The sequence below is a fragment of the Serpula lacrymans genome (genome assembly GCF_000218685.1).
Source record: "Serpula lacrymans var. lacrymans S7.9 unplaced genomic scaffold SERLAscaffold_10, whole genome shotgun sequence".
In the NCBI taxonomy this organism is placed as follows: domain Eukaryota; kingdom Fungi; phylum Basidiomycota; class Agaricomycetes; order Boletales; family Serpulaceae; genus Serpula; species Serpula lacrymans.
In genome coordinates this window covers 794,878-816,854 of record NW_006763299.1, presented here as the reverse complement: position 1 = coordinate 816,854, position 21,977 = coordinate 794,878, and the positions used below count along the sequence as shown (strand labels likewise).

Sequence of the window (21,977 nt, the reverse complement as noted above, 5' to 3'; positions counted from 1 at the left end):
GGAGGGTGGAGGTGACAAGGAAATGAACTAAAATGGGGATCCAGAAGCGGCAGTCAGGTGAGAATAAAAAAGAGAGTAAGGGTCCCATGGTGGGACTAAGTAAAGAAAAAAATAAGGGAGAACGACAAAAGTGAGGGCACAATATGTAGCCAGTGGCAACGTGGAAATTTACTAAAATGCTGAAACACGGAAAGTACTGAATGGAAAAGCAAAGGTGAGCGTGACTGGATTACCTAATAGAGGTGGTGCTAATCAGCCACAAGTTTAAAAAAGGCAATATTAATTACTATTCCACGTGGCACTGTGCCTGTGTAGCGCAAAGGCAAGTCTTTTGAATATTTACTTCATTTTTGACACCTGTCCATGATACCAATCAACTTTAGTGCATGACAATGCCCATGTCTATTAACATACACTCCCTTTCCAACTTCTTTCATTGAGGACACTTCCATGTACAATCACTCTCATACCAACCTATACACCCAACCACCAGCCACCACCCTGGTCGTTATTCTGATGTGCCACCCAATCTGTGGGAAAATGGTATCCTTATTATCAATCACCCAGTGTCTGTTGGTGCAAATGTTAGAATAATAGGCTATGCTCACAGAGTTGAGACGTGGCCAGTATCACTATACATATTATTTTTTTAGTTACCACATGAAACTCCTTCTTTTTTTATTCTTTGGAATTTCCCACAATATCTATTGTCTCACTCTCTGAATATTTGACACCTCAGTTTGTTTCTACAGTACTGAGAAATTCCTCTACAGAATCATAATCCTTATTAGCAAATACTACCCTGCACTAGTAAACCATTAATTAGGGGTCTGTTGGAGTTGCAATAGGGAGGGACAATTCAAGGAAACTGAGGTTTGGATTTGTGCCAATATTTGCATTGTGGGGTTGTATGGGACTATGTAAGTCAAGGCCAAAGGGAGCTAAGGAATTGGACTTGAGTGAGTAGAATCTTATTGTTAGTGAAGGAAGGAAGGAATGCATTATTTTATTATAAAAAACACTCATGGCCATATCTGGCCAATGTAGCTCAATTTTGGATAGTTATGCATGCACTAGCCCATTTAGCACAATGTGTAAAAGTTTACAATAGGATATAACAGACTTCAATAGACTATAAATGGATTAAAATAAATAAATAAATTAAATAAATAAAGATAAAAACCCTGCATACATTGATAGAAATCTTTGAGCGAGATGTTAGTACTGTAGAAGCATATCTCACACTCTAATCAGATGCCTTGTGCAAGGCTTACAAAAGAAGGTCAGGAACATTGGGAGCATTTGGAATGTAACAATACCCAAAGTTTGTAGACTCTGGTACATACACAAAAACTCAAGGAGATAATGATAAAGGGATGATAGAGTTGGTAGACTCAGATGGTAGGAACAAGTAAGTTAATGATATTCAACAGGAGGATTCACTGAGGAGTCTCCATCTATTGCAAGGGTATATATATACTAAGACACATGTGATACTGTACAGTGAATATAAATATTTATATTGTTTTATCATATTCTATATGATGTCATGTCATGTGACCAGTCATGTGATCAATTATGTGATTTCACCATATGTCCAGCTTATGCAATATTCCCATATAGTAAGTGCTATGTGGCACAAAGTCTGAAAATAAGAAAAATAGAAAAAGTGAAAATAAGTCCAAAAATGCTATCATGACTGCCACTGCCATCCCTACACTGGGGAAGTAAAAAAATACTTAGTTGGGCTTGAGGCGTTTGAGGTATTGGCAGATTGGGGACTCCAAAAAGTTGAAGTCCTACACCAATTTTGATGTACGTTTCTTCAGTGCCAATTAATACCATTTTGTAACATATGTTTAATACAATTTTTAGAGTGAGTGATTAAATGAAAAGATACATTTCTTTTGTCAGCAATGATGTAAATCAATTACAAAGCTGAAAACTCACTATAGAATTCTAAAGACCTATCTCCAAATATGACCAATTAAGCGTTGTTAATGCTATTGGCTGGAGGTAAGTAATGACTCATCCACAGTAGAAGGTGCCATGATCACGCCATAAGGTGTGGACCAATCGCATATATATCTCAAGTCATGTGCATAATCACGCGCCATTCCTTCTTGAACATTCCATAAGCGTGCATCTATTTGGTCACATGCCACGGTCCAGGGTTGCTGGGTGCTAAAGTATTGGTACTCGGCCTTATTCGCCGGACGTGCTTTAACACTTGCTCTTGATCTGCACTGATTAGATCTAATTCTTATCTTATCTACCAGTCCAGTTTATGTAGGCGCCGGGGGTAGATAACCGTTTGGGTATCTTGATTTTGCTTGTCCTTAATTTGCCGGGGGACAGTATTGCCTTCGCCCCTAAACTAAAATCAAAGTCCATATCTGAAACTATGAATACCATACGCCTTATTGCCAAAACACCTGCCTTCCCTTTTTGGGTCGGAAGGTTTGCTCCGATTGCAAGTGCAACCGATGTGGGCAATTCCACACTTAGCCCATGGACGCAATAGCTGGGGGGATATTCCAATCAACCCTACTAAATTGGGCGAGGATAGTGAGTTTGCGTTACGTAAACTAGTCGACTCTATCAGTCACTTGGCAGCCTAACACCACCATCCTTTCAAGAGTGCGCAGGCATTTATCAGCTTCCACCAGAAACGTTGGGCCCCCCTAGAGGGTTATTTTAGGTTTGGCCGATAATAGATTGGGTTCTTATGCCAATCTTTGCGCGATTTGGTCGGTTAGATAAGGTTAGAGTTGGTTAGGTTCTCTAATCAGACTTTATCAGGTCATTATTCCAAGAATAGACTTAGCGTGATAATGTACGGTTAGGTTAGTGTGAGATCACATAACTCTGTCCGAATATGAAACATTTCAGATGCAGCGGATCATCTGCGGGTTTTACTTCATCAGTATGTCCTGAAAAAACTTCGAACATTAAAATTATTGTGTACCTGCAAGCACATATGTACCATGCGTAAACATTTTATCATAGGTTTATTCAGGGTTTTAATCCGCGTACACCGTTCAAAGGTCCCTCTCAGGATCCTTTACGTTATCGTCTAATTCTGTGGATAGAATTTAGAATCTACACCCAATTTCAGAACAAGTATTGTTCCCTTACGGGGTTGTTCCTACAGGCTTTTTGTGTCTAAAGATAGCTACTAAGTCAGTACTGGAATGTACAGAGATAATACCGGATGTGGGATATATTATTTTTAGTTCAATCCCAGCCAATCTCCATACTTTTGAAAGGTTGCACTATTCGGTCTTTGACCGCATAAGGCATCCCAATCTACCAGCACTGGCTTTTCGCAATCAAGCAAGGCACATTTTCATTTCTTGACTCGCTTAAAAAGATTGTCAGTAACCTTTCTTGACACAAGCCAACAAGAATTGTTTGCAAATTTGAGTTTCTGCATATCCACAATGACCTAACGGTCAGAGGATGAGAGTGCAGGGGGCTCAGACGCCGCTAGGGGGGGTCCACCCACTGGCAAAAGCAAGGGGTCCTTTAGATCAGAAGCCGAAGCCTCCGACCCGCCGGTCTCAACCTGCTCAGCGCGGGGACGGTCTTCACCAAGACAGACTAACACCGAGTTATGCACCACCACATCATCGTGACCGGGCCGGTGCACAAACATGGGGAAACCTGGTGACAGTACATCACCAGCTGTGAACTTTCTACAATATTCACGCTAATAGCCGACAATGCCTGCCTGCAATTCTTTAGCGTCAAAATAATTTCACGTGGGGTTAAGTTGGCTTTTCAGGACTATAAGCGGGTCCATCGCTGCGTTGTCGTCATCCTGGACTAATAGCGGGTTTAACCATTGCTTATTCAATTCTTCCAAATTGAGCCATTTCTTTAACTCTCCATCAGGGTAGCCACAAGCAACATACAGTTGATAGTGTCCTTGCATGCTCTCCAGGAACATATCCTTGTGAGAACAGAGGGTAGCTAGCTGTGAGATTTCTCCTAGAACAGCCCCACATTCCATGTCTAAGGGGTGGTGGGAAATCCATGGAATTCTTTCGAGATAATTGTTCGCCTTCCTATAAGGTCTTCATCGGATTCCGCCGATAGAGTCTAAGTATATTTGCATATCTAACATACTTGAGACGTAGAAGGGTACTCCCAATTCATCACACAATCTTCAAATTTTAGAGTTTGAGCAAGTTGAAGGGCTTCTAAAGCAGACATTGCTTCAACTACAACAAACAAGTTGTCTACGAACCGTTTGTATAGAAGTACGCGCGGATCATGCAGGAGTTCGGACCAAGTCTCAAAATAGCAACCAAACAGGTTTGCAACACCGGGGCTACTCGCAACGCCCATTGCTAGGCCTTTGAGTGCTCGGTAAATTGTTCCTTGAAATTGTGTTAATAATTCTGAATGGGCCAGTTGCAGGCACCGTTCAAAAAGCCGGTAAGCTTTAAGTTCAGTCCATTCAAGTAATCCGAGATCTGTCCGGCTGAAGTAGTGTTCTAAGAATGACTCCAACACAATCTCTTCAGATCACTTCACCGGAATGGACGGATAGTATGCCACTATATCTCCCGTCACTAAATATACTCATCTGCGTCTGGTATCCAAATGATCAAGTGCTATAGCCATTTGTTTAGACAAAACTAGAATGGTCTCTAATTCGGAAATCACGGGTTTAAGCATCTTGCTTACATACTTCGCAGCTGGGTTCTGAATCGTGTTGTAGCAGGGGATTATCGGCCGCATCTTGGTCGGCGTCTTATGGATCTTTGGGATGCCATAAAATTCCGGGATCTTATGTATGCTGCCTGCCAGCATTTTCTGGGAAATGAAGAACTGTGTCAGCTGTTTTCCATATGAGCTTGCGCCCGCCATACTGCTGCATTTTTGCAAGAGTATGCATTGTTTGTTTAATATCACGTTTGCCTCAGTTTGACTTATGACCGCATATTGAACGGGGTCGGACAACAGTGACAGACATCTTTCTATGAACCAGTTTTTCCTAATAACAGCTATTCCAAGATTTTTATCTGTAATTGTGACCATATAGTTATTATCGGTCATGAATTGTTCGAGTTCGGCCATGCATGGATCCAAGGTTATTCTGGATCTATCTCCGCCATGTGTCTCGACCGGCATGGTGAGAATTGTGTTCTGCACAATGTTTCTTCTGATATCGAAGCTGCACTTAATGTAGCTGTAATAACCAAGAGTTAGTTACTCTGGCGCACACAAGAACACACTATAAAGGTAGTGATGAGGGTGTGGTTACCCCTTAAGCTGCAGAGAGTTTGTTGGTTAACAACAGGAGGACTCACTGAGGAGTCTCCTTGATCTATTGGGGTATTTATACTAATACAGAGTGTGTGTACCTATGTACTGTACAGTTGATAAAAGCGGTGGCTGATGGTGTCAGAGGGCGCAGCCCGTGTGACCAGCTCCACTGCGTCAGTGTACTGTACAGTTGATAAAAGCAGTGGCTGATGGTGTCAGAGGGCGCAGCCCATGTGACCAGCTCCACTGCATGAGAGAGTTTGTGTTTAAAAGAAGAATAAAGGCAGCGCTGCGCGAGAAGGTGGAGTTAGAACGAAAAAGGAAAGTGCCACATGGCACGGAGTGTGAACTATAGTAAAAAGGTTAAAGCGGAGAATGAAAATTAAAGGAAAGGTCCGAAAATTGTGTTATCGTAACAGTAGCCATAATATGATAACTTAGCAGTAGTTCTAACATGTTCTACCTTGTAATCAGGGTTATAAGCGTCTTTTTTAGGGTTCACTCCTTCTGCTAATTCATGGAAGAATTGCCATCTTAGGCAATCTTCTAAGTCATTGTATGCGGATAGTAATAAGTGAGTGTCTCATTCTTGGACAAATTGGTATTTCATCCCCACACTTAGGTGTATAGTGAGGTGGGTTGCAACGGTAACATTGGGTCTTAAATGTATAAGGCCATGGAATCTGGCTGCCTCAAGAATTGAGATAGGCACGTGGTCTAGGACAATACTGACGGCATCTGGGGCCGGGATACTTAATAAGAAGTCTGGCCATGTGTTACAATCATTGTAAATGAATTTTTTATCATCCCATGTATAATTGAAAATGGTCCTAGCACAAAGTGTCCATGTATAGTAAAAGTCTAGGACTGGGCGAACCAGCTCATACTAAAATTGACCGTTTGCAGCGACTGTCAAAGACATTTATTTCCGGGGGGCCTTCCCTTTGCCCTTCCTGTCCTTCTTCACCTTGTTGATCTTCCCCTTGTAAGGCTCTCCGCCTTTTTTGCCTTGGCAGGGGGAGGCACCGCGTTGCTTCTGCTTGCGCCCTCTGATCGGTCCATTAACTCCCTCCTCCTCTTGGCCGCCCTCTTCACGAAGTCGATCTTGTTCTTCTGTAAGAGAGTGGGAAAAAGAAGTTAAGGGCGATCTAGATTAAAAATAAGCACTTATAATTACCCTCTCTTTGACACGCGCATTATGGAGCTTCTGTATTTTCTTGAAGGCCGTGGAGACCTTGCGGTCTATAAGGGACTCCACAAATTTACTGCCAGATGCCGTCGCTTCTCCCATTGCAACATCGGTGTCCGCCTTCAAGGACCGCTTCTTCTGCACTTTCACTTCCGCTTTGTGAAATTTGGCGTCTGCGAGTACGTAAACTCGCGTCGCCCATGCTATGCAGTCCAGTTTGCACACGTTTAACTCCCGGTTTACTCCTGGGGACGTTTTCCACGATACAACCCTTAAGGGCCAGTCAATACCGTTAGCATTAACTGTGCCGAGAGTGGGGATCTGGCAAAGCCTCGTCTGCTCTTTGTGGATGATGGTAAACTTAGGTAGGATGTAGTTGTACATGGCGTGTGGCACAAGGGAGTTTTGGTACATCGCAGCTTTTGAAGCCTTATGGGCAATAGCCCAGTCCAGTTGCTCCTTCTTATAAGTGAGATGCGCCTTCTCAAGCGCAGAGCTCTCCTTCCTCATTTCCTCTTTAAATTGCTTTGTCAGCGGTATCTCAGGGCTAGAGCTACCTAGCCACAAGGGGAAATTACCCGCAATGCACAGAGCTTGCAGCTTTTTATGGGCTGCATCTGCTGCCAATTCCTTCTCATGAGAAGAAAAGACGAGTTCTAGGAACTCGCGAGCAGTGTCGGCATAGGGCATAGGCACTAGCGCAATAATTTCTCCAACAGTGAGACACTGTTGGATGGACAAGAGGCGCGCACTATGTGCGTTGTCATGCACCACAGTTGATTGGTAGCATGGACAGGTGTCAATAACGAAGCAAATATTCAAAAAGACTCACCTTTGCACCACACAGGCACAGTGCCACGTGGAATAGTAATTAATATTGCCCTTTTTGAACTTGTGGCTGATCAGCACCACCTCTATTAGGCAATCCAGTCACGCTCACCTTTGCTTTTCCATCCGGTACTTTCCGCATTTTGGCATTTCAGCAAATTTTCGCATCGCCACTGGCTACACATTGCATTGCGCCCTCGCTTTTGTTGTTTCCCTTACTCCCCTTCCTTTGCCTAGCCCCACCATGGGCCCCTTCCTCTCCTTTTTATTCTCACCTGACGGTCGTTTCTGGATCCCCATTCTAATCCACTTTTCCGTCACCTCCACCCTCCTCCTCCTCATCTTATTTGCACCCCCACCATTTCTGATGTCACCACTTCCTATCCGCTTCTGTTGCCGATCCGTTGACTACCACGTGCCACTGCTGATATTAGCAAAGCCCCGGCGGCCGGTCCAAATAGGGCAACAGGTCCATCTTCATGACGTCGATCTGCCATCATATACTATCAAAACATCGGTCGCTCGTCTTGCCTGGTTGGAGCGTGGGTGGGTAGTTTTTGAGCTGGAGAAGGTTCATCCCCTTGCGTTGCCCATGTTCATTGCTGTCCCATTCACTTGGGTACACTTAACTTTTGTCCATTGTCTTTGCTACAGCTACACCTACCACACACTGCCTGGGACTCACTTGTTCCAAATTGGAACTACTCCTCTCCCTCCCTCGTTTGATCAGGTGGTCCAACACAACCAGTCCATTGGTAAGGCCATGGAACTGTTGGATTTGGACTAGGTGGTGGACCGGTGGCTCTAATTTTTTTTTCAGCAGAACATTCATTTACCGTGCAATTAATTTTGATCTTTGAATCATTTTTATGGACACATGTTTTTTTAGAATGCCTGACTGACAATAAAGGAACTGTGTTGATACTGATAGTGTTTTGCCTTGCCCTTTTTTTACTGTATCTTCCCATGACATCATGATTTTCCTGCTCTCTTTTTGCTATTGGACTTTACTTTATGGCTGTACAAACCTGTGACATTACTCACAGCATTCATTGTTCTATCTCTTTTTTTTTCCTTTTTTTGATAATCTTATCCTGAACTACCTACGCAGGATTTGTCAGCATACATTCCTTCCTTCATGTTCTTTCTCATTCTTTTTGCACAGCTATACTGTGCATAGCCTACTTTTCTTTCACTATATAAACCCCTGTATTTTACCTTGTAAAAAAACAAGAACTCCATTCCAGACTTTTTCTCTAAATTCAAGTTCACTACTCTGCTGCTTGTGATCCAGTGTGGTCACAACACTTCCCACTGCTACCACTGTCAACTGCTGTCATCGTCACTTCCCATTTTTGAAGTCATTGTCATCCCTTCCGATTAGAGTCCTTCTGAGCACTACAGTTTGTGCGTCAGGAGCCTGCTATCACTGGGAACCTCGTCACCTCGTCATCCTCGTTGTTCTCAAACCTACCTTGTGCTACGATTAGCAAGGTAGTGCTCATCTATACTCGTCACAAAGCCCCTATCCTTCTACAAACTCAACTATCCCTCCTCCTCAAAACCCACACTCATACACCTCTGGGTTTTACTTTGAAGGATCTTTATACGTACCACCCCACGAACAACCAGACCACTCCACTGTTCTAGGAGGCAAAGCCCATAAACAAGTTTCGTGGAATCTGGGAGGATTGTGTGTTAGTTTGTTTTTGTGTGTGGTTTTCTAACAACAGTTCTCATCATCAACAGTGTCCTTGAGACCTTCCGGCATCCCACCCTGATGGGCGGCCCCCTCGGACTTTTTATAGCCACATGACCAATCACATGACACATTATGTGACCAGTGTCTAGATTCAATATGTGACCGGTCACATGCTAGACATTGGACTTTAAACTTTATTTACAACTGTACAGTACCTCATATATTGTAGTATATATACTGGAGCAATACATGGGGAAGGACTCAGCGAGTCCTCTTCTAGTGTATACCAACATTAGTATGACAAGTTCCCTCTCTTGATAAGTTGTAGGCTGTGCTCTAGTGCCCCAAGATTGTATCCCATTAGTGTTGTCACACCACCCTAATCCCCTACACTTGCTGGAGCCTTGATTGGTTCAAAGGTTTGAACCAAGTGCAAACATGGATAGGGACACTACAGGTCTGGTCCAGAACCTTGGTTCAAACTAAAAACCTCTGAACCGAACCTTAAGTTCAGGTTTAGTTGGGTTTAGTTCAAAGCCTCCATGGCTTGGTGGGTTTGCAGTTTAGCGGTTCAAACCAAGTTTGAACCCCAGCTGATGATTTGTTTTTATTTAATTGTGGCATGGCTATTTTGGCAGCACAGCAGGCACTGCCAAAATAGCCACTTCCACAACTACTCAACCACTCAAAATTGTAACACAAAGTCATCATATCACTGTGAGGCAACTTTAAACTATAACAAAAACAATACCCATCTCCAACTGCACTTGCAGGGAGTAATAGGTACAAGGAGTTTGAGGTCAACAGATGTTAGAGATTATAACAAGTAGAGGACTAAAAGTAGACTCAAGGGTTTCTGATGAGGAATGAAGTGGGTTAATCAAGTAATAAAAAGCTAAAGAACTATACACGGGTATGTAGAGTTTTTATAGCTAATTATCTATTTCTCAGACTGAAAGAGGAACAATAGAAAATATTAAGAACAAAGCTTAAGGGAAGTGTCTAACCACTTACTAAGAGCTATCAGGGACTGGAACTAGAGTCCAATGTGAGTACCTAGTTATTAGAGAGTACAGAAGGTATACAATGCCTAGAGTCCAATGTGAGTAACTAGAGAATAGGAAGCATTGGATTCTGCAGTACTATTTGAAGTTTTGTAAACAAAGGTAAACAAAGCAGCCACGAAAGCGAAATAATAGAGAACACATCAATACTGAATGGTAGAGGAATAGATAGAGAAAGGAATGAAAATATATAGATAGCACAAAGGTGCAGAATTACCGAAACTAACAAAAGTGAATGGTCCTTACAACTTCAAGACACTGCTCTCAATATTGATGGGTCCCTCAAGGAGGCCCAACAAATAGAGTGGTACCAATCTGAAGATGACAACACACCAACACCGGTTGCCAGTACCTCAAGCAAGTCCTATCTCCAAGGTTGGGAAAATTCTTGCCAGCTGCTTGACCCTGAATGACTCCTTCAGCCAGAGGAGGGTTGCCAGTTCTACCTAGGATGATGCCACTGCCACTGGTTATAACAGCAGCATCACCACTGTCAGTGACCCCTTATACTCATCAAAAACACAGATGAAAAACATCCTGTACTTGTCTATTTTTATTTTTACTAGCATTCTGAGCTATCTGCTCTCATCTGCTGGTGCTTACCCTCATTTACTCTTATTTGTTATTTACTGTAGGAAATGTGCCACACATGGCCAAGTCTACACAGCTGGGTATGCGCAAGCAAAAATGGAGCCACACCACCAGGCTATATATGTCTGCTACAGTCCAGGACCAGACAGGTCAGTCAAGCCTTGATACATTTGTGGGCCAGGCTTTGAAATGGCTAACTACTTTCAGGCATTCACTATTGTCAATAAAAAGTCTTTTAGGGCATGCTTCAATTCCAGCAGCCACAGATGAAGCCATCTGATATTCCCAATCATGACAAGCTTCAGAAAACCATTCTTTTGAAGGCACTTGAGGTTGAAGGTAGTCTTCAAGTGCTTTTCAAGGTAAGTCAATGGTCATATAACCTGGAATATTATCTGACATCATTTTAGAATATACCTGCCAGATTTTGCTTACATTTGATGCTTGGACATCACTGACTTATGACCTATACCTTGCTGTACCTGCTTAATATATTAATACATTTACTGTAGTGTTCAATGATTAGCAGCTCACATCTGCTCTATTAGGGTATACCCATCTCCAGAGAAATCATAATGGTGCAAATGTGGCTGCTGTTATCCTCAGTATTGTTCAATACTATTACATTTGCAATAAGGTATATTTTGACCCTGATTATGTTCCCAACTACTCACTGGTTGTTTTCAGATTGGCTGGATTGCATCAGACAATACTACAACCAGTGATAAGGCCATGTTTATTCTTCAGCGGGTCTTGAATAAACCTGGCAAGCCATGGAATGCACAACAGCACAGAACTAGGTATATTGCTCATTAATGTCCTGCCAAAATACTAATATTATCGTATAAATAAGCACACAATTAATTTAGCATCAAGAGCTTCAGCAAGACTATTTGTCTAGCACCAGCTTGTTAAGCACTTTGTGTGTAACAGGGTCTGAGGGTTCGTCAAGGTTTCAAAGAAACTTATCCAAAGGCAAGTTCGAGGACGTAGTTCTGAGTAAAGTTCCTCCAACTAGAGTTGGTTTTCTTCTGAGTAGAAGTCTGATCTTAGGAGTCTAGCTTTGTAAGCGTAAACTGCATAGAATTGTATTGAAGAAATACTACTATGGTTACAGATGTATTTATAGGAAATAGAATCGGCGATAGGAGTTAGGTTTTATCCAGGGGAGGTTCGTCCATTGAGGACTAAGTACTATACAAGGTGATGCAACTGCGAAGAGAATGGGAATGTATGTGAAGGAAATGAGTCATTGGTCCAATGGTATAACCAATGAGTAGAAGAAAATGAGTAGTCCATAAAAGAGGATAGAAGTCGTAACATTACCCCTTACTTGCTTCGAATTTCACCAAAATTTGGTACCTTCGCCATCCATGTTGTAACTGTCGTCATAGCTGACATTTCCATGTAATCCCTTCATCAGAATCCTATCTTCGTTTTCCATACGAATAGGACACCAGTTGAAACTATGTCCCGGTGCACGACGGTTGCAGTTGGGGCAGTAGTAGGCTTTGCATTAATATGTGCAATGATCGCTCCAACCGCAGTTTTGACAGTAAGGAGAATTGTCGTCAATGCCTTGGTGGTATTTTTGTCTGGTGTTGGACGAGGTGTTGGGTTGGGGAGTGGGGGGATCGTCATCTCCCAAGTTGTGTGTTTCTGCATACAGCTGGTTGATCATGTCGGCATCATCTACGCTGATTGGATTGGAAGGAGAGCCAGCCTCAGGCCTGTGCATTGTGCCAGGCAGACTGTCTTTCCAACTCTTTGACGTATGAGATTGACGCTTTGATGGAGTTCTGCCGGTGGGGATCTGGAGTATCACTTCTTGCCAGCCACATCAGACTCCTTGTTGGTTTGTCAGGCGACAGGTTAGGCCGTTTGGTACTGGTTGAGGAGGCAACTGGGATGTCTGTGGTTTGGGTTCAACCTAATGGAACGGGGACTGGAGGGGCTCGAATCTTGCAAGATCAGGCTGGTTGGGACGGTGGGAATGTATTTTCCCGCTGACTGGGTGGGCAGAGGTTGTCAGGTGATGATGTGGTAAGTGGGCTTCCGGGGTAATACTGGTCTGATCAGGGTATGATAGGGACTGGTGGGACAAATTGGGTGGAGGAGTACTCATACAACCATCTCGCTCTATCCGCGTGCACGCCTCTGTTAGCAAGATCTTCCCGCCTAATTCCAAATATGCCTTTGCCGCGTCCGTCTACCCAATCGAGGAGTTTATCCTCAATCATTGTTCCAAAGATTCCAAAACTAACTTTTCCATTCGGAGTGCCCGACAGATACTTGAGTCCTGACTGCTGAGCAGTGAATGCTTGCTTTCCAACAAATGTAGTGAGTATATAGCTTTTAAGAATTCATCAGCTACGAGGTCTATGGCAAGGAAAATATGTAGGGAAGAAAGAGCATGGTATGCATTGGGGTAACATTTTTCTGTTTTGTGAAATAAATAAATGTAGGCATTTTTGGCTGACATCAGTTCTATGGTGTCAGAGACATCAGCTTGGTTGTGTTGTTGCCCACAAGCCAAGGACACTCATTCATTGGCTAGCATGTTGACTTTGCCGGGTATAGAATAGGTGGTGATAGGAAAGCTGGAAGAGTGAGAAGTGGACATGTTTGCATTGAGAGACAAGGGACTGGTGGTATTGAGGGTCGTTTTCTCTTCAACGTAGTTTGTGGTCCTTCTTATAGGCTTCCAGTATCTCCGCAGCATTGGTCAAGTGTTCTTTTGGTTCCCATGGAGGAGGACTGCTTGGAGGAAGACGTGGTGTTGGTGCTTGATGATGATTTGGGCTGGGTGATAGTTTCCCTGCTGACTTTGCTGCGTTGTTCCCAATAATGAGTGTCAATAGTTTGAGCAAGGGTCTGTAACTCCGTGAGGGAGTCTGGTTTTCCAATGCAGGAGATCATCTTTGATCCTTGTAGGGAGTCCTTTGTAGAACTGATGTCGGAGTGCGCCTTTTCCCCAACCTTGGATTTGGGAGGCGAGACAATTGAATTCCACCATATACTCATTTAGACATTGATTCTCGCGTATCTGGAGGTGCTCATTCTGCAACTCCACGTCTCCGGTGGGGTCATGAGGTCCAAAATTGAAGCGGAGTTCGGAGAGAAACTCAGAGTAAATACATCCAGATAGGAATAGTGGCGAGGTTGTTTGGGGTCAGGATATCTGGCTCAAACTAATCTAACACCATTCCCTTAAGGAAGGAGATAGCGTAGTTGATCTTCACTCGGTCAGTTTGAAATGTGCCCGGATGGTCAATGAAGTTCAGCTGGCACTGCACAATGAAGGAGCAGAGTTTTTGAGGATCAGAGCTATTGAGAGTGTCTGGCTCTCTGATCTTGGTGCATGCGGAAACACTGTTGGGTGTATGTCTGGATGATTGGGCAAGCAAAGTAATTGCTTGAGCCGGAGTGAGGTCTTCAGCATCCTCGTTTCCTGGCTCCATGCGGGGTAAATCCCACAAGAGTAGGTATTGGAGAATCCAGAGTGGGGGTTGGGGTACAAGGTGAGCCGGGATGGATTGGGGAACCCCTGGGGGTACAAGAAGAGGATGGGTGTTTGGGGGCCATAGAAATTCATTGCACTTCTAGGGGTCGACAAGCAGAAAAGCTGAAGAAATCTGTGTTGCACTGAGAGATATTATGTACATGTTTGACCATGGAAGATGTGGAGGGTCCAGGAAGTTCAAATAATACTGTCAGAGTTGTGGCTTCTCTGGAGTAGAGCGGAGCTGCAGAGTACGGGAATGGGGTGAGAGAGTAATGGAGAACGAGGTGGGGAATTAGCTTAGCTCATGCACTAGGCCCTTCCACGGACCTTGGTCCCTAACTCGTTAGAATGGACGGGGGAGAGTAGAGGTTGAAAAGGGAGCAGAGTAAAAACCCTTCAGAGAAGGGTCGGAAAGCTTAGAAGGAGACTTGTAAAAAGCAAGGGAATCTAGTTGATATTCAAACTGCAGTAGCGGAGTATAGGAGCTACAACTTATATACTGTTGGAGGAGTGGGGGCCCGTAAGGAGTAACTCATAATGTAGGTACGGAGTTTCATGCGGACAATTATCTAGTGATAGGAGAACATATGTGCAAGAAGTGTATTATAAGGTCTGACTATAGAGTCCATGAGTAATACTAGAACATGCAAGGAGAAATGTATGGCGGACTGGAAGCCTGGTGCAGGAGCATTGGAGTGGATGACCAGAGTACAGTGACTCCAAAAACCCTTTCCATGTTGACTCTGGGTGTCATGCACAAAGCATACCATCAAATAGCTTGAGAATTGCACTTAGTTTTGGTGGAGTCATAATTAGTACATACTCTTGGCTATAAAATTGCCCCATAGATCATGTGATTGGGTTTACATGCTATAGAGATATGGTTGATTTAAAATAGAAACACCATGGAAAGGGTTTTTTCACTTTTGAACTGATGATTAGAACCTTAGTTAAAACAATGAATATTTGCCATTATGTGTTGGTACAAACAAATGTTAAGAGCAAAGCTTAAGGGAAGTGTCTAACCACTTGCTGAGAGCTATCAGGGACTGGAACTAGAGTCCAATGTGAGTAACTGTATAATTAGAGAGTATAGAAGGTTTACAGTACTAGAGTTCAATGTGAGTAAGTAGAGAATAGGAAGCATTGGACTCTGCAGTACTGTCTGAAGTTTTGTAAACAAAGGTAAACAAAGGAGCCACAAAGGCAAAATAATAGAGAACACAATCAATAGTAAATGATAGAAGAATAGATAAAGAAAGAAATGAAAATATGTAGGTAGCACAAAGGTGCAGAATCACCAAAATCAATAGTTATAATGATTCTCAGAGCTGCAATAAGAGTACTTACCCTCCTCCATTTCTCGCTGCAGGTCTTCCAGGATTTAGGTGCGTCCACAAAGGGGCTTTTGGACAATAGCAACTCGACCTCAACCCAGAATGAATTTGCGAAATTCATACCATCAGCCACTCTATTCCAGTTCTCTACTATATAGTCAATCATGATATGCTGTTGACTCTCAGACCAAACCACCCGGTCCTTGGAAGTCTGTCCAGTCATAGTAGAATCTGTATCAGGTGGAACAACAGTTGATTGGGTAGCTGGGACCGGTTGATTGTGGATCATCCTGAGTGAGTAGTGATGGCACTTCTGTTTGCAAGGAGGTCCCTGGGCTGCCAAAGAGGCAGACACCTTCCTCGTCATGGTGAGCGACTGGTGTAGATTGCGGTATGAGTCTGAGCGCAAATGGGTGGCGCGACGGCATAGCGGCACAGATGGCTGTGGGGAAGGCTATCAGGCTAAAGCCCCCGGAAAAGCGCTCGCAAGAGTTCCCAAAAACGGACTCGTAGTATCTTGCGGCTTCCGGCTGGGCCTCATGTGCCGTTCTTCTCCAGCCGATGTCCCTTGGTTGCACTGCATCGTACGCTGAGATAATTAATAGTCAGTCATGACCCTTCCAAGTAAAAATATCGAGTATGGCACAAAAGAATATTGGTGAGTTCTTTATCTGCTTCAGCACCAGCCGATGATTGAACTTGGGACCAGGGATCACAGATATAGCCAGTATGAATGATAACTGAATTGAAATACCGGTTGTTGACTACGGTGTTCTCCACAGGCATTCGGATAGTGCAACTTTTGACTGGTTCAAATCATACGCAGAAGTAGCACATCTCATTCGAGAATATGTTCCCGACAAGTCCTCGAAAATACTAATGCTCGGCTGCGGGAACTCTTCTCTCTCTGAGGACGTTTGTACCTGTATGCAACATTGATAAAGGACACGACCTCATTTCTTCTCAGATGTGGCAGGATGGATACAAGAATATCGTGAATATTGATGTGAGTGTGCATATATGTGCCTCAGACTCTAGACTGCGCAGATGGTAGCACCACTGACACCTTGTCCAGTATTCGTCAGTAGTCATTCAACAGATGAAGCAGAAATATGGCTCCATCAGGCCAGGTATGGAATGTAAGTTTATATCCTTCAAAATTATTTAGCTTTTCGCATGTAATCGCCCTGTCTTAAGGGCATGAGATGGATGTGCGCGCTCTATCTTTCGGCAATGCATCTTTTGATGTAGCGATCGATAAAGGTGAGCTCTGCGGGAATCTGAGCACTGTAGTCGTTGATGATGTCGCGATAGGTACGATGGATGCCATGATGGCGTCCGAAATTAATGTATGGGTGAGCATACTACTACCTGCAAATGCAGAATGTGCTAGCTCCTAATATTTTACGTTTTAGGATCCCCCTACGCAGGTGGTTGAAGACTGTACCAGAGAAGTGCACGAAGTTATGCGGTGAGCGAACCTATTATCTTAGCGTTGTCTCCTCAAACAATTCCTATAGTGTCCTTCCTAGAGGCGGGGTATTTCTGTATCTCACATTCGGTCAACCTCATTTCCGTCGTCGTTTTCTATCATTTCCGGATACAAGTCTCCAGATCCGTGAAATTGGGGAGATGTTCCACTATTATCTATATGTATTGAAAGTCTGAATATGAGTATAAACAACTTCAGAACTCATGAGTTACATTAAATAAATCCAAGTACTAGACTAGATGTTAGAAAAGGAATTTAACATTTTTGTAATAATCCACCATGGGGTTCTCGCCATTGCGAAGAGTAGTTTTACTGAGGTCAGCGTAAGTCTCCAAAAACTCTGTGTGAGTAAATACATTCGATTTTCGTTCCCCAACAGGTAATCCGCTGGCAGATGCCATCCCATCAATTGGCGACCTACGTGTATGTGGTAAATGGGAGGAGAAAAAGTCAGAGCCCAGTGACAGGGGTGAGATATTTGTCGATAGTGGAGACGTTCGACCAAGAAGTGGATTTGGACGTGAGAGATCCGACTGCGCTGAAGCGTTGTGGGGCTGCGAAAGAATGTGTTCATACATATCTCGCAGCCGTTCAAAGTCGGTAGGGAAAAATACATCAAAGTACCCCTGCCTTACGAATAATGTCGAACAGGGCACCATGGTGGCTCCGATGCGTGTCTGTACCACAGGAGAATTGAAACCCGGGATAGAATCTGGCAAAGAGGAGAAATCCGAAAGTAGTAGCCGATGTCGTGGAAATTGGCTACGCAAGATTTGCAGAAGGCTTAAGAGACGTGTGGGAATATACTCTGGGGGTGACAAATTTGGTGCAAGTGGGAGACTGGCATATACCTGACGCAATACTGATACGTTGAAAACCTTCGATAAAGGATGAGGGTGTGACAATCTACTGCGAAGGGCCAAAAATGCTGAGATAAGAGGGTCCTCAATCTTGCTGTAAAAGGTCGAAAAATCGCTATTGTTGTCGATGGCAACAAAGCATTGAAAAGGTTCGAGAGTCTTCAAGTCGTAACGGATGACATCATGAGCAAAGTTATCCTGGAGGAAAGCAACCCATTAAAATGTAGACATTCAGCAGAGCAGTGTAACGCACGATTACTTCCATTGCCACAAAGTAGCATGGAGCCAACTCTCGAGTGTTCCAGCGGAATATGCTTTTGTTAACCACTTGCACACAGGAATGAACAAGACAGAGCGTTTGTCTCTGCTGCTCGGCTAATTTGGCACTAATCTCGATGATAGTATAATGCGTACGGTCATAAACGCTGGGATACTGATCACGGATGTAATCGAGGATATCCTTAGCAAGCGTGCCATTGCCAGCGCCGAGTTCATAGATATTGAAATCTTCATACGGGTAATATTTGAGGAGATATTCGGACACGAGGCACTGTGCAATTGCCTGACCATACCATGGCTATTGCATATTATCAGCATTATGGTTTATGCGCCCCATCGACGAAGTAAAGTGGACCTTGAAGAGTTCTGTCGGCGTGTGCCACAGCTGCCTTCCTGGACCTTCGTGATCAGCACCCCCGAGCACAAAATACCGCCTTGCTACTTCAGCCTCAAACTCGGTGCTACTCTTCAATTTATTGAATTCGAAGCAGCTTTCAGGTGCAGTTAGAATGCAAGCGCGTTGAGGGAAGTACCCGTAGTGAGGATTGTACAGTGAATCCTCGATGAAGTCCCGCACCAACATCTTGACGCCTTTGGGAGGGGTCTGTATCGCTTCTAATTCGTTCGCGTTTACTAGCTTGTAGTCACTGTAGTTGGTGTTGGTAGCATCACTGAAAGAAAACTCTTGGTTGTAGTTGAATTTATCAGCTTTGTGACCAGTCGTTGAAATGGCTGTCGAAGAAGAAAAGGTGGAGGGTCGGGCGGGTGCGTGATATTTTGTCCATGCAGACCGAGGTGGGCGCTGCAGTGAACTTCTGGGTAACAGGAGCTTGCGCAGCATGAGTTTTGTGGACATCAATCAGGGAACGGAGAACAATGTGTTTTAAAAAAGCAAATAATAATACTAGGTAACCCGGAGCGGAGCCACCGGGACCATTTTAGGTGATATCGGGATGCCGAATGCCGGAAACGCCAATGTGATAAGATCATTTATACTTATGGGCTGGCTACTCTATTGTGCTTCCTGGCATCGACTGGAAAAATCATCCATAACACTACTTAGCAGCTGTTTCAAACAATTCACGGTCCACCCACCGATCCCTCCCACAGATGGCGCACAATCGGGAACATTTCCCCTCAATAGGCGATATTGCAGAAAAAACAGATATCTCAATTGAAAGCAATCAAAGCGATTCTGTGTTGAACACAAAAGAGTCATCAGAGAGCAGTGAAAGGCCTCTTGAAGAGGTGACATCGCTATGTATGCAATGTGGAGAACAGGTACTGACCTTAAGCTGCTCAGTTGGTGTGGAGTGCCAGAGATACTGATTATAACGTTGCAGGGAATTACCCGCCTCCTCCTAACAAGTATCCCATATTTTCGCGAGGTCATTGTTATGTCTTTCCGATGTGATCATTGTGGTACCTCCAATAATGAGATACAGTCAGCGGGGACAGTGCGAGGTCTGTCCATTCCTAGGATTCTAATGCAAAGATCCCATCTGACTTTGTGTTATTAAACGTATGAGCAGAGGAAGGGACCATATATACTGCGAGAATACTTTTTCGCAGCGACCTCAACCGTCAGATCGTCAGATCGTCCACCTGCGTTGTTCAGATCCCCGAATACGAGCTCACTCTTCCACCTTCCCGTGGCCAACTCACTACCATTGAAGGGTTACTTCGCGACATCGTGACGGATCTCGCCACAGAACAACCACTACGCCGTATTCGTGCCGAAGCCGCATATGTGAAAATTCAGTCGATATTGGATGGTATACAGAGTATCATAGGGCAAGTTGACGGAGAGGACTTGGCGAGCAACAGTCCACTGCCCAGCAACTCTGTTACTTCTCCTATCACCATTATCTTAGATGATCCAGCTGGGAGCTCTTTTATCGAATTTGTAGAAAGTATGGCGGATTCAAGATGGAATATGAGGACTTACCGGCGAACGGCGGAGCAAAACATTGCGTTAGGTTTCGCGGCGCGGGATGATATCCCCAACGCTTCTACTGAAGAAAGTCTCACTAGAATACAGGCAACCGACATAACTGAAAGTAGTGACAACCTAGGACATGGTCAGGAAGACATGGATGGCGAGGTGTATGAATTTCCAGGGAAATGTTCGAGCTGTGGACATTCGCTAGTCACGAGGATGAAAAAAGTCATTATACCACACTTCAAGGTCAATTTATCGTGACTCGCCGTTGTTCTCGAACTCACTTTCATCATGCATTAGGACATTTTGATCATGTCGACAAATTGCGATAGATGTGGATACAGAGACAACGAAGTAAAATCAGGGACCGCTATCTCTGCCCTTGGCAAAAGAATTACGCTCAAAGTTATAGATCGCGAGGATTTGAGTAGGGATATTTTAAAGGTAAACCCCCGAGCAACGACAACTGCATTGTTCTTGACCGTTTGTGCCCTATGACAGAGTGAAACTAGTGGTCTATCGATCCCTGAAATCGATTTAGTACTTCAAGCTGGTACACTGGGCGGACGATTTACAACTGTCGAAGGAATCTTGCATCAGATATACGAGGAATTGTCAGACAAAGTTTTTGCATCTGGTGATTCTTCTATCAAAGATGTGAACACAGAAGGGCGGAATATATTCGATTCTTTCTTGAAAAACCTCAAACAGGTAAGGATGTGTTACCACCATGCCACCATTACCTTTTGCTTAGTAGTATGGTTTTTTCAAGGTGGCAAACGCGGACCGTCCATTCACTCTCATACTGGATGATCCACTAGCCAACTCGTATGTGCAAAACCTGTATGCACCTGATCCGGACCCTAACATGGAGATCATGACTTATGAGCGTACCTGGCAGCAGAATGAAGAACTTGGGATAAATGACATGAAGGTCGAAGGTTATGAGACTTAGAATGATATGGACATGTGCTTCGATCATATAATAACATGGCTCCTGTTAGAATTCCAATTATTGACACCGAATGGGGGGCTCCCGCACGCCACACCTTACTAAGAAGAAGCAGGCCTTATACACATAAATATCAGTTCTCATCTTTTGTGATTGAAAACCAAGCTACCGAATTGAGAGGGCCATAGTAAAAAACAAAATAAATTTGAAACACTCTCCTACCGATAGTAAAGGAGATGGACATTAATACGAGTAACCAGGGAGTTGAGTAAGCGGGCTTCCGAGCGTGACGTTTGCATACGACCATTAGTGTAGTTGTCTTCTGTGTCAAAGACACTATTAGCACCTGATGGTTTGCAGAGATAACAGTCCACTCACTTCACAGCTAGTCACACCTCCCGTCGCTCGGACCATCTTTCCACCTCTCGTCTGTTTTCGTGCAATCAAACCTCTCCTTCCCAAGCCTCTCGTTCACATCGTTATGCCTCTGACATAACCAATGACTCAGCGCAGCCTTCCCGCTCACGTCTGGGGGATGTTCCTTCAGGTTGTCTCCAAGATGCGAGGCACAGTGTGAACATGGGTAAAGTGTGGGCAATGAATGAAGAAGATTGAGCATGTTCGCTCGTTGATTTGGTGTTGGCCGTTCTGGATAGTAGGCGGCGGCAGTATGAAGGAATGTCCATGTTGCGCGCCCAAGCTGCTCGACGTCAGGAGGGCACTGAGAAGACCGTGCGTTGATGCGCTCGTTATCGAAGCCTTTTCCAAAGGCAAAGGTTGCCATCATAGCTGCAGTAGACTTTTTTTCCCCACCCGAAGTCGACTTGGAGTCTTTGTAACCTGTTGGAGACCAGTGTCGGAATGCAGTACATATTTTGCACGGTTTGCCATCAGGGCCAATAACCATATCTGGAGGAATTTTAGCCGAATTCTGCTTATCTCTGTGTTCCACCATTGCC

At 44.0% G+C, this 21,977-nt stretch overlaps 8 protein-coding genes across 8 annotated transcripts; 3 read left to right on the top strand and 5 right to left on the bottom strand.

Moving 5' to 3' along the window:
• Positions 1-6,199: 6,199 nt before the first annotated feature.
• On the bottom strand, positions 6,200-7,156 carry SERLADRAFT_440342 (uncharacterized protein; the record flags this gene model as incomplete). Its single annotated transcript, XM_007320798.1, has 2 exons — positions 6,200-6,390; positions 6,445-7,156. 2 exons carry the CDS (start codon positions 7,154-7,156, stop codon positions 6,200-6,202), a joined length of 903 nt encoding a protein of 300 aa, XP_007320860.1.
• A 3,737-nt stretch (positions 7,157-10,893) lies between these two features.
• SERLADRAFT_440341 (uncharacterized protein) lies at positions 10,894-11,141 on the top strand (the record flags this gene model as incomplete). Its single annotated transcript, XM_007320797.1, has 2 exons — positions 10,894-11,013; positions 11,076-11,141. 2 exons carry the CDS (start codon positions 10,894-10,896, stop codon positions 11,139-11,141), a joined length of 186 nt encoding a protein of 61 aa, XP_007320859.1.
• An 855-nt stretch (positions 11,142-11,996) lies between these two features.
• Positions 11,997-12,389, bottom strand: SERLADRAFT_440340 (uncharacterized protein; the record flags this gene model as incomplete). Its single annotated transcript, XM_007320796.1, has 2 exons — positions 11,997-12,160; positions 12,206-12,389. 2 exons carry the CDS (start codon positions 12,387-12,389, stop codon positions 11,997-11,999), a joined length of 348 nt encoding a protein of 115 aa, XP_007320858.1.
• Positions 12,390-12,726: 337 nt separating this feature from the next.
• SERLADRAFT_440339 (uncharacterized protein) lies at positions 12,727-13,675 on the bottom strand (the record flags this gene model as incomplete). Its single annotated transcript, XM_007320795.1, has 2 exons — positions 12,727-12,975; positions 13,478-13,675. The coding sequence occupies 2 exons, from the start codon at positions 13,673-13,675 to the stop codon at positions 12,727-12,729; spliced, it is 447 nt and encodes a 148-aa protein (XP_007320857.1).
• A 2,350-nt stretch (positions 13,676-16,025) lies between these two features.
• Positions 16,026-16,829, top strand: SERLADRAFT_472997 (uncharacterized protein; the record flags this gene model as incomplete). The annotated part of the gene is made up of 6 exons (XM_007320794.1): positions 16,026-16,151; positions 16,203-16,220; positions 16,276-16,408; positions 16,461-16,499; positions 16,569-16,633; positions 16,710-16,829. Coding segments are annotated over 6 exons (420 nt in total), but the record flags the coding sequence as incomplete, so codon positions are not given.
• A 104-nt stretch (positions 16,830-16,933) lies between these two features.
• SERLADRAFT_472991 (uncharacterized protein) lies at positions 16,934-18,992 on the bottom strand (the record flags this gene model as incomplete). Its single annotated transcript, XM_007320793.1, has 3 exons — positions 16,934-18,043; positions 18,099-18,422; positions 18,480-18,992. The coding sequence occupies 3 exons, from the start codon at positions 18,978-18,980 to the stop codon at positions 17,228-17,230; spliced, it is 1,641 nt and encodes a 546-aa protein (XP_007320855.1).
• A 158-nt stretch (positions 18,993-19,150) lies between these two features.
• Positions 19,151-21,105, top strand: SERLADRAFT_416836 (uncharacterized protein; the record flags this gene model as incomplete). The annotated part of the gene is made up of 6 exons (XM_007320792.1): positions 19,151-19,405; positions 19,468-19,588; positions 19,657-20,312; positions 20,367-20,510; positions 20,568-20,777; positions 20,824-21,105. The coding sequence occupies 6 exons, from the start codon at positions 19,235-19,237 to the stop codon at positions 21,019-21,021; spliced, it is 1,500 nt and encodes a 499-aa protein (XP_007320854.1).
• A 75-nt stretch (positions 21,106-21,180) lies between these two features.
• On the bottom strand, positions 21,181-21,977 carry SERLADRAFT_472986 (uncharacterized protein; the record flags this gene model as incomplete). Its single annotated transcript, XM_007320791.1, has 2 exons — positions 21,181-21,340; positions 21,397-21,977. The coding sequence occupies one exon, from the start codon at positions 21,971-21,973 to the stop codon at positions 21,404-21,406; it is 570 nt and encodes a 189-aa protein (XP_007320853.1).